The following is an 11384-nucleotide window of genomic DNA, read 5'->3' on the forward strand; positions in this document are numbered from 1 at the left end:
GAAACAGGAAATAAGGAGCAAAGAAAAGTAAATTGCGGTATTTTGTCTTCATTTTTTTCTTCTCGCTGTTTAATAAATATGGCCTTTTTCAGATTTCACAAATCAAAATGATTGTGATTTTTAGTACTATTTGGTGTTTAAAATAATGCAACCCAATACACAGCCATCTGGCTGGGCTTGATTTATGAAAGTGACATAGGGCCTGTCTGGGAGAAATAACTGTTCCTTGTGGCTCTCACAGTTTTCCGAGTTTTTTTTAACCCCTGCATCAATATCACAGGGAAAAGGAGTAAAGACCAGAGAAGACAAAAAGTGAGTGACAGCCAAGTGAAATTGGGGGAAATTTGTCTCTAAAATCATTGCTTTGTCAACTCTAAGTACTTTTTTGAAGTACAATACATAGCGACTCAACTAAGCAGAGCCTTTTGAGCCTGTAGTACTCACAACCTGAGGCGTTACACTTTCATTTCCCCACATTGTAAATATTGATACATTAATTTGATAAACGTGACTACTCTGCAGGTTTTACCTAAAAAATGGCCTAAAAATGTAAAGCCCCCAGCACCAGTAATGAAGATATAGACTCATACTGGAGAAAGACCCAAACACAGAAATGTAGAACCTTAAGTCTGAGCTGGTAATCGCACTGATGGTATGCAGTGTGGACTATAAGCAGGATTTTAGAACTACATTCTTTCCCTACAGGGGAAAAAAAAAGCTTAATAATTTAAATTTAATTACATATAGTTATTCATGGGAAGTAATTGATATCAAAATATTTTATAGACTTTTAAGCTATTGTTAACACTTACTAGTCTTCAGAAAAAGAGAGAGGAGACAGGAATATGTTGGGGGTGGGGGGGACAAGAGGTAAAAGAGAGGCTGAACTTGGGGGAGGGGCCGTATTAACCATTAATAATCAGTTGGCACATTTTTAATTGGTGATACAGTTCAATCTTCCAATGAAGAACACAGGTATCTCTAAGAAAAGGGCCAGTATTTAGACAATCTCACTTAAAAGCACTAAAGACGCCCACTAAAATTAAGGGAGAGAAAATATTGTGAAATTTATGGATGAACAGGGAGTGACTACCATGTTAAAATCCTAGCTGTTCCAGTAATGTCTATCCTTTACTGAAGATTTCCAAATATACCTTAAATAGAGCAAGCTCTACTTCTTCAGCATTATTACTGAAGGATCTGCATTAGTAAAAAAATATTTTCTAAAGAACTCTTGTCTTCCCACACAGTGTTTACGCATCAGACACAGACTATTTCATTCTAAGAAATTTATTTTCTCGATCAGCTCTTACGGAATCACTACTCAAATTAAATTACAATCAAATGATCACATCAAAAGATACCCTTATTACCTAACAACTGTCCATATTTTCATTTCATTTTGATTTGTGCTCGTCTGAAAAAAACACGTAATACAAGATCTGGGGAAAAATAAATTACCGTTTTGCAGCAGTTCATAAGTATTCTGAATAAAATATTAAAAGAAGTCATTTAATGAAAATATAAAGCAAATATTTTTAGATCAACAACGGATCTAACAATTCTATATTGCCGTCTTTTGAAAAGTCTGTTTATTAAAACCTACCAAAAACACTGCGTGGAAATGGCAGTATTGTATAATCACATCCACAGCACCCATTCAATCAAAGTTGGCAACGGGTTGAGGAGACAAGTCCAGGGAGGTGCAGAGGCTGGAGCTCAGTCTTTCCAAATTCCTGTATCTGAGTCAGTCCAGAAGTAAAACATAAAAAATATTAATAACAAAAATATGAGCGCTGGGATCTTCAGGCATCGTCCACCCCGAGCGGCAGCCGTCAGAGCCGGGGTGGTGGCGGGCCTGGCTCTGCGGCCTGGCTGGCTGGGCCCTCTCTCCGCGCCCGGTGTGCCGCCCGCGCCGCCACTTGGCCCGGGCCTGTCGCCGCTGCTCGGTGGCCTTCCCCGCTCCCTCGCCCATCCCTCTGCTCTTTCGCGATGCTTTTAGTTCCAAGGTTACGTTGACGATACTTTTCTTTTGGCTTTGCTATTCAGTCTGTCGATTTCAGAAGCTGTGAATATTTTCCTTCCCCCCCCCCTCCTTGGAGATTGTTTGTCCCCAAACGACTTTGTTATGGCCAGGACAAAACAGGGCCCCGGAACACAGAGTCATCCCCCGATGAAACTCGGGGCCTCTGCTTTCTTTCGGGTGGCTCCCAGGAAAGAAAGTTTTCGTGGATCTCTTCAGGCAGCCCTTCTGGAGGGAGGGAGTGGAAGGAAGGGACCCTCTTGACCGTTTGTAGAGGAGAGGACAAGGCCGTTGCCGTCCCCCGCTGCCGTGTGGGACACATCCGGGTGGAAAAGCCTCAGGAGTGCAGTTCTGGTGCGTTAGGCATCTTCGACCTTCTTTAAAACAAAAGCAAAAACGAAACACCACCGTAGGATAAATGAGATCTCATGGTCGGCCCCCTCTCCTCTTCTGCTTTCGTTACATATGTGTATAAAACAGTCTCGGCATTTACTATGCTTTTTTATTTTTTGGTCCCTCCTTCCTTGGACTTCCAAAAAAAAAAGTCTCCTTGGCCCGTCTCTCCCTCGCGTTTTCCTCCAGGGGCTGGCATGCCTGTCTTTGGGTGGAGGAGAGGGCGGCGGCTGGGCCAGGGCTCGGCCCGGTGCGGCCCTGGTGCGGGGTGGGCGCGGCGGCGGCTGCGGCGGCTGCGGAGGCGGCGGGGGCGGCGGGGGCGGCGGCGGCGGCGCTCTTCGCACTGCGCCCCTTGCCTTCACTGCACGCTCGTCTGCATTCCGTGGTGCGGCGGCGGCGTGTCGGCGCTCACAGTGCCCACCTGCGAGTAGACGTCGTCGGGCGTCTGCTGTTGGATCCCGGGCGGCGTCATGCGCTTCTCCTTCTGGCGCCGGTTGCAGAACCAGACCCGCACCACCTCCTTCTCCAGCTGCAGGCTGTCGGCCAGGTTGGTGATCTCCTGCGCCGAGGGCTTGGGGCACTTGAGGAAGTGGCTCTCGAGCGCGCCCTTGACGCTCACCTCGATAGAGGTCCGCTTCTTGCGCTTGCGGCCCTGCGCCGCGATCTTGTCGATGCTCGTGGGGCTGCCGGTGCTCGAGTCCGCCTCCTCCAGCCACTTGTTCAGCAGCGGCTTGAGCTTGCACATGTTCTTGAAGCTCAGCTGCAGGGCCTCGAAGCGGCAGATGGTGGTCTGCGAGAACACGTTGCCGTACAGCGTGCCCAGCGCCAGCCCCACGTCGGCCTGCGTGAAGCCCAGCTTGATGCGCCGCTGCTTGAACTGCTTGGCGAACTGCTCCAGGTCATCCGACGTTGGCGTGTCCTCGTCCGAGTGCGGGTCGTGGCTGTTGAGTCCGGGCCCCGCGCCGCCGCCGCCGTGGTGGTGCGGGGGTCCCTGCGCGTGGTGCGGGTGCGGCGGGTGCGGGTGCGCGTGGTGGTGGTGGTGGTGGTGGTGGTCGGCCAGCTCGGGCGTGTCCCCGCGCACCAGCCCCGGGTGCACCAGGCTCTGGGAGCCGCCGCCCGCGCCGCCGCCGCCGCCGCCGGGCCCCGGGGGCGCGCTCAGCATGCCGTTCACCGTGAAGCCCCCTGGCTGTGAGTAGAGCAGACTCTGCGGCGGCGGCTGCTGGCCCCCGGCCATGGACGGGAGGTGCGCGGCGGCGGCGGCGGCTGCAGCGGCGGCAGCGGCGGCGGCGGCAGCCCCCCAGCCCCCGGGGTGGCCCTGGTGCGGGGGCGGCGGCGGGGGCCCGAGGTGCGGCGGCCCGCGGTGGTGCAGCGCTGTGCCCGCGTGCAGGTCGTCGCGCCCGGCGCCGCCCTTCACGTCGGGGCCCTGCGGCGGCGGCGGCGGCTGCGGTGGCTGCTGGGGGCTGCCGGCCATACCCACGGCGCTGCCGGACCACGGCGAGCTGGCTTCCACGGCAGCGGCGGCGGCAGCGGCGGCGGCGGCGGCGGCGTGGGGCAGGGCCGTGACCCACTGGTGCGCGTGGCTCAGCATATGGCCGCCGTTGCTGGCGGCCATGGCTCCCTGCATGAAGTCGCTCTGGACCATCTTGACGGAGGACGGGTCCCCCCGGTAAGCGCCTGAGGTCACGGCGGCGCTACCCGGCTGCATGCCACCGCCGCCGCCCCCCGTGCCGCCTCCGCCGCCGCCCCCCCCGCCGCCGCCACCACCACCGCCGCCGGCCCCTGCCGCGTCCGAGTGCACAATGGAGCCGGCCGCGAGCAGGCTGTTCCCCGGCAGGTAGGGGTTAGAAGCCGCCGTGGCCATGCCGCTCCGCTCCCGCCACCCCACCGCCGCCACCACCGCCGCCGCCGCAGCAGCAGCCGCGGCCGCCGCCGCCGCCGCCGCGCCCCCCCCCGCCTCCCGCCTCCTTCCCCCCTCCCCCTCCCGGGGCCCCCGCCGGCCCCGCCGCCTTCGCCGCCGCCTCCTCCTCCTCCTCCGCCGCCGCCCCCGCCGCCGCCGCCGCCGCCGCGGCCCCCGGCTGCAGCTGCAAGGCCGCTCGGCAGGGCGCGGGGGTCGCCGGCCGCCCTCGGTCAGCAGCAACAGCAGCAGCAGCAGCAGGAGCAGAGCTCTGGGGAGGGGAGCTCGCTTCTCGGGTCGTGCTCGGTGGCCACCCCGTTCACGGGGGGTCGTGGCTGCCCCCCAGCCCCGGCGCGCAAGGCTCGCTCCAGCGGGGCTCGCCGGGCGGGGCGGGGACCTGCACTCGGGGCGCTGTCCCGGGGCGCGCGGCCTCCCGCTCCTCCTGTCCTGGGTCGAGCGCGGACTCTGCCCGGCCGCCGGGCTCAGTCCACCTGCTAAGGGACGGTTTCACGGGCGACAACAAAGAAAGAAGCTGTTCCTTTCTTCCTCGGCCGAATTGTGGATGACCAGCCACCGGCCCGCTCCTTCCCTCGTCCGTCCGCGTTCCCCGCTCCTCCTCAGGAGCACATTTCACTCTGTCCCCTTAGCGTAGTAAAACTTTTTCCGTCCTTGAAGGCGTGGTGATGCCGGCTGCTTGCGAGTGCGGAGAGGGGAGGCTGGCTCCCGCTGTCCCGCTGTCCCGCTGTCCCGCGCTACCGCTCTGGTCCTCTCGTTTCAAGTTTTGTCCTGTCCTAGGAAAACTTCTTGCGACGGTGCATTTCTCTGAAGTTGCTATTGCCGGAGCTCTTGGTTGCCTCTGAAACAACAGCCCTTTTTCACTCTCCTCGCAACAGTCACAGTCTGATGCGACATCTTTCCTTTTGGGCAGAAATTAGGAAACAAATATAACAAGGAAAAAAATTGAACAGGAGAGAAATGATGTCGAATTGCTCTGTTACCTTGTTGCTGACGGTTGGGGCTGGTGTTTTATTTTCCCCCAGCAGTTGTCTGGTGGAGGAAGAAGGGTGCATTGGTGGAGGTGGAGGTGTACGTGTGCATGTAGGGGTCCCTGATACACAAGCAGCTCCAGCGGGCACGTCGCACGGCTTGCAGAGGGCACCGACGGCGGGCGCGGGCGCGGGCGCGGGCCGTGCGGAGCGGAGTCGCAGTGGGAGCTCGCTCTGCGCCCTCGTTCGCGCTCTCTCGCTCTCCCTCTCACTTTCTCCGGCTCTCTCTCCCTCTCTCAGGCGCCCGCTCTCGCTCCGATCTGACAGTTCGCTCTCTGTCCCTCCCTCTCGGAGCAGGGACTGTCGAATGTTTACCCTCCGCCGCGAGCGCGCACCCACCACCACACTTTCCCAAATACAAGGAAGTCGAGCACCAGGGCCCCTGCTGATTGGCTACCCGCTGTGTGATTGGCAGGCCCGGAATGACTGGCTCAGGACGCGCGGCCCCCCTTCCGGCCGTTCCGATTGGTTGCTTTTTAATTTAGGCAGCGCGTCGTAGAAGCTGGAAATCTGTCGTCCCCCAGCCTCCCCCCCCGCCCCTCTCCCCTCCCCGCCCTGCCCCTCCCCCGCCGCCCCCTCCACCGCATCTTAACTCTTAGTGTCCGGCCCAGACGCTGGCGTTCCCTCGGCGGTTCCGGGCGTTCGCAATAGGTCTGGGAGGGGGGCAGAAAGGCGAGGGAAGAGGGAGAGAGGGGCGGCGGGTCGGGGGGGGAGAGGGAAGAAAGCCGTGAGAAACAGCCACCCCTCCCGCTCCTCGGCCGGAGGTTCGCAAAGCGCGCGGCACGGAGGTACCAGTCAAGCTAATACCTATAGACAGATGCGTCCCCAGTGGCTTCAAAGTTTCCTCTTCCCTTCACCAGCCGGCGCCCGTCTCCGTCTCGGCGGGGCTGGGAAGGGCAGGCTCGCACGGCCAGGAGCTCGGGCCGTGGCCGCGCTTCCTGGGGATCCGCCACCGCCACTTTCCGCAGCCGCTGCGCGCCGGCGGCGGCCCCTTTGTTTAAGTTCTCGGATGCCATCATCTGGGAAGCCCGCAGCCCGGGACCAGCGCGGTGCCCGCGCGTGCGACGCGGACCGCTCGCTGCCGCGGCTCGCTCGCCCCCACCCCGCTCCCTGTCCCTCCCCCTCCCCTCCCCTCCCCCTCCCTCCGTCCTCTGGGATTCGTGCAAGTAGCGTGCGTGCCCTTGCGAGTTTGGAGGGTGCCGGTCGCCGGAGCCGTGCGATGTGTTTGAAAAGCAATCGGTCCGACCTTCCCCCATAGATTCATCGTAAGTGTGTTCGAGCCCCCGGCTTTGGGAATGCCCGCGGCAGCAGGAGCTGGCCCGAAGAGCCGGGGTGCGCTGGCCGCGCCCTGCACCGCCGCACCGCGCGCTCGCTCATCCTAGTGAGGCTGCGAGCGGTGCGGAGCTGCTCGCTTGCTGTTCTTAGGCACCGCGATGCTCTTTCCCCTTCCTTTGCTGTCTCGGATGGGTTGCGCGGTGGATGGCGCTGGAGGCGACAAACGCTTTCTCAGCCCCAGCCCGGCGGAAAGGGTTAAGGGGGACTGGCGGGGGAGGGCGCCGGCAGGCGACAGAAGTGGGGGTGGGGCGGGGGAGGGGGACGCGGCCAAGCGGAAACGCTGCACAGAGGGACCTCGGCGAACCAAGGAAAAAGGGAAAGTGGCAACGAAAACAAGGGCAAATTGAGCCTTCCTCGGGGATTTCCGATGAACTAACCCCACTCGGACGCTCGATAAACACACGGTTCCTCAGGAGCGTGCGTGAGCGCGCGCCCCGCACCCCGGCTCCCGCCCGGAGGCTTTCCCGCCGCCGGCCGTCCCGAGCCCCGGCGGCCGCCCAGGGCTGAGACACAGAGCGGCGGGCGCGCTCCCACGGACACGCGAGTGGCCCTGCCCGGGGCTCCCGCCGCACGTTTCCTCCGATGGGCGCAGTTAGGTGCAGGCGGTTGGAGCCCGAGCTCGCCGGCCCAGCCGCAGCCGGGCGGCCTCCGCACGATCTCGCTGTGAACCGTGGGCGCGCGGTAGCATTTAGGTAGGATGTCGTCCAGCTCCCGCTCGCCCGGTGAAAGATGCCATCGTGGGCAGGTTTTAGCAAAGCCGTTACCGCCAAGGTGTGGGTCTGAGGGGCAGCGGTAAGCCAAGCCCACACAGAACGGAATTTTTTTCCCTCTGCGTCCCCCAAAGGTTCCTTTTTATATTTATGTATGCGTATATGTGTATATATAAAAGACGGAACACAGATTTCATTGAATAAATCCGAGATCTCCAGGTGCAGACGTTCGAATAGTCGGTGCCAGCGCCCCGTGTTTTCCTTTCCTGCCGATTTTGCTTGGATCCGGCTCAAAAACCGAGAGAGTCTCGTGGTTTTGTTTACACTGAATGCGGAGGATAGGAACAGAGCCATGGGGCCGCCTTTCATTAATATACAGTGAGGATTTTGTCTAAATTACTGCTATGAATTTCACAGTACACGCTTTCAAAAGCAGTCTCAGGTGGCCTGATGAAACGTGATAGCGCCTCTGCAAACAGATCCACTTTCTTTCTTTTCAAGGAGACTGTGTGTGCATGTGGGAAGCCCCCCAAAACGCTGTGCTCCTCGATAACTTAGCTACGTGTCTGTGCCGAGGTCTGTCCCCTTCTTTCTCCCCCCTTTCCTCGTACTTAGTTCTCTCCGGCCTCCCCCCCCCCACCCAGTCCCACCCATCCGCCCCCTCCCTTTGCAGAGTGTGATTGTTTTGTCTGGGAAAAAAAAAAAAAAAAAATCCAAAGTATATAACAAGAGGAGAACAGTTAGTGCTGATTTTCATTTGCATACATTTTCATATATTTTGGTGAAAATAATAGACTAGTGGAGAGCTGGGCTTAGAGGAGTCAGTGTAAAGGGAAGGCTGAGGATGCGTCGGTTCTGGAGAGGTGGGAATATGCCTCCCTCTCCAGCACCCCAGTCCCCTTAGTTTTTGGAAAAGCTTTCTTTTATTTTAAAATCTAGCCCTGGAAGTTTGCTCGGTAAGTGTTTTTCATTTTCCTTCCCTGCTTTCTCGTTTTCTCCCCCTCCCTTCTGGATTATGTATTTATGCTCTTGTAGATTTGGGAGCTTATTTTCATTGCTTGGGACCAGAGAGGTTTCACAGAGCAACTGTCCGAAGGAAGGAAGGAAGGGAAAGTGTGTTGGGGGGAGAGTAAAAAATCCAGCCCTGCTGAAATATTACATAAAAAGATGGGCTCATTCCAAAGCTCTAGCCGGCCAGGCACTACTTTTTTGGGAGGGGGGCGGGGAGGAGGCGAGTGCTGTTGATTTTTAATTGTTTGTCATGAGGAGGAAAAAAGCCCTGGATAAGAATGATTATTAAGCACGCAGTATATAAATATTTCCTGTTTTGGATTTTATTTTATTTTCTCCAGAGAGTCAGGACTAGCCAGTGGTGATGTGGTGAACTACCCAGATTGGGATGGGGGACTCGTGCTGGGAGCAGCGGGAAGGAGGCAGGAGCGGGGCTTGGCAGAAGAGGGCAGAGAGCTGGAGATGGAGGAAGTGAGGCAGGAAGTCAGGGCACCCCTGCTTGATGTGGGGTCCGGGGAACAGGCGGAAGCTGCATGCAGCCTTCCAGCTCGGTAGTAGCGAAAGCCCATCAGAGAGAAGGTGATCAATCAAAACTAACCAGGACATCCCTACGCTTCATTCCAAGGGAGGCTGGAGCTTTAGCATTGAAAACTAGATTTTACTTTGTTTTTCATTTTTGACAGTCCAACTTGCCCCTTCCTTGCCACTGTCCCTGGGTGTTGAAAAAATTGAGGGTGCAGTTAATTAGATAAATATGGTTGGAGGAAACAGCTAGGCCAGGTTCAGGCCTGTGTGAGTGCCTTACCTTGGTGAATTAGGCCACAGAGGATTTCAAAAGCTTCTTGGTTTTGTTTTTTTAAAGGAAGCAACGTGTGGTGTGATTGGGGGAGGGTAGAGGTTCGGCGGTGGGGTGGGGGCGGGAGAATCGAATGGCTGGAATTTTATTGCACTTTGGTACGCAGAACACCTCACAGTTTAGGAAGGATTGGTAATTTATTTGGAAACAGTTGATGCCAAATCAATGAAATGGTTTGTAAGGAGGGAGGAAGAGGTTTCAGTTGGGGCGGGGGTAAGTAAGAATGCAGCTTCCCACTCCTTGTTTACGTGCTTGGCAGCGTTGCTTTTGACTGGGGTTAACTCTGTGTGCTCCATTGGACCAGATGCCATATAGAGCTGCTCCCTGAAGATCATTTGTTTCCTTGATGGGGAACATTTCTGAGCAGAGCATATTGGTTGCCATAGAGAAAGAAATAAAAGGAAGAACACTAGTCACATTAAGCTATATGTTTGTGCACTGGGCTTTAGATAAAAGGACCTTGGTTCAGCCAAAGAGAAGAAGCCAAACTAGAGATTTCTAGTGCCACTAAAACTAGCTTTATTTTGTTTTGGACTTTTACAGTTGAAACATATAAGCTAGTTTTATTGGTTGTTGTTAATTTTATATGACACGGTTTACTGAACAAAATAAACTTTGCTCAGGAGTAACACTACTGACTTGTCAGCAGGGGGCGCACTGACTCGCCTTAGCGGGTACTGAGTAAAATGTAGCTGTTTCAACAGCAAATCTGCTCTTCGAAACTTGCCAAAGGAACAAACACCCCTACCTTTCTGTGCATATTCACAAAGAGGAGTGAATTCATTGCATAACACAGGGTTTTAAAATATGAGGACAATGACTTCCCCATCCCCCACCCGCCCATATCTGTGAAATGGCCCAGAAAGAAATACAGTTCCAAAAAACGATTCCTCCATTTCTGTCAGTGAAGTGTGTACAGAGCTGGAAAACAGAAATGGGCTGTGAAAGCAAGAACACTTTTTAAAAATTGTTATTAAGTGTGTGTACTAGGCTGCTTAAGAAGCTACCTTTCAGATTGTATTTTTAGGAAACAGTCAAAAAATCAAAATGCATTCTGAGGTATTATCTGTTAAATGATGAACATTATTCAACCTTGATACATGCTTACACTTCTGAATAAAACGCAGGGTCCTGGAGATTTAGCCAAAGCGCCCAGGATTTACTCCATTTGAAATTTAGTGACTACTTTCGTTCTTGGTACCGCCTATGGTTTTAGAAAGATTTTGGATTTCTCCTCGAAAGGCTTGGTAGGGTAAACAAAATACATAATAGCCATGGGTTAGAGGTAACTGTGGGCTTGAATTTTTTAGTACAATATTACTTAACCCAGTTGAAGAAAAGTTTTAATAGAGCACAAGATTTCTGCCTCGAAGATTTTTAGATTCTATCAATGAAGACTGAACTTTCTTGTGGTAAAGGATGAAAAAGACATGTGGAAAACTTTCTAAAATAGTGAAGGGCATATCCTGACTGGTTCTGAGGAATTATTCAGTTCATCACTAATAATTTTCCCAAGGAGGTTTAGAGAGCGTGACTAAGAAAGGAAAGCCAGAAGTGACTGGAAGTGAGAAGCTTCCACGGTTCAGTGGCCGAACGCACCTGTGAATGTGTCACCGAGTCTGTTAGGAAAGGGCACATTACGTACTGGCTCTAATGCCCCTCTGCAAGAGGGGGAAAGACACCTTATTCTTTCTAGCTCAGCTCCAGGTCAACTGGGTTCCAGCCATGACAAGTTTTTCTTTGAAACTAACTTTAGTAAGTCAGGGTTTGGATTTAAGTGGTATTTAATCTAGGAGGGCTGAAAGATTACAGATTAATATAAGCAAAGGAAACACACTCAAACACATTTTAATTCTATGAGTTTTACCCTCAAGTTCTCACATGTACAGTTAGGAAATGTACTGTCAGGTCTGCACTAATAAAATAAAGTGGAGAATCGAGGAAACTGTAATATCTCCGGATATTTCAGACAAAAGGCTACTGGGGGAGATCCGCATGAACTGGCTGAGTGTCTCAAATCTCTAGCTTACTTTGCATGCCCAGGGCCACTAAATGCATTTAAAAATTATTAGGGAGAAAGGAACCTTTTCTGTTCAGCCAGACATTTTGCAAAACA

The 11384-nt window shown here is 54.5% G+C and overlaps 1 protein-coding gene across 1 annotated transcript; it reads right to left on the minus strand.

Annotated features, from left to right (window-relative positions):
- Nucleotides 1-2774: 2774 nt before the first annotated feature.
- Nucleotides 2775-4277, minus strand: POU3F3 (POU class 3 homeobox 3). Its single transcript, XM_063079019.1, has one exon. It carries the CDS (start codon nucleotides 4275-4277, stop codon nucleotides 2775-2777), a length of 1503 nt encoding a protein of 500 aa, XP_062935089.1.
- Nucleotides 4278-11384: the final 7107 nt, after the last annotated feature.

The sequence above is a fragment of the Cynocephalus volans genome, chromosome 14 (assembly GCF_027409185.1).
Source record: "Cynocephalus volans isolate mCynVol1 chromosome 14, mCynVol1.pri, whole genome shotgun sequence".
Classification (NCBI taxonomy): domain Eukaryota; kingdom Metazoa; phylum Chordata; class Mammalia; order Dermoptera; family Cynocephalidae; genus Cynocephalus; species Cynocephalus volans.

What these genes read in the sequence shown, in the direction of transcription:
- POU3F3 (XM_063079019.1), bottom strand. Translation starts at nt 4,277, where the DNA reads ATGGCCACGGCGGCTTCTAACCCCTACCTGCCGGGGAACAGCCTGCTC.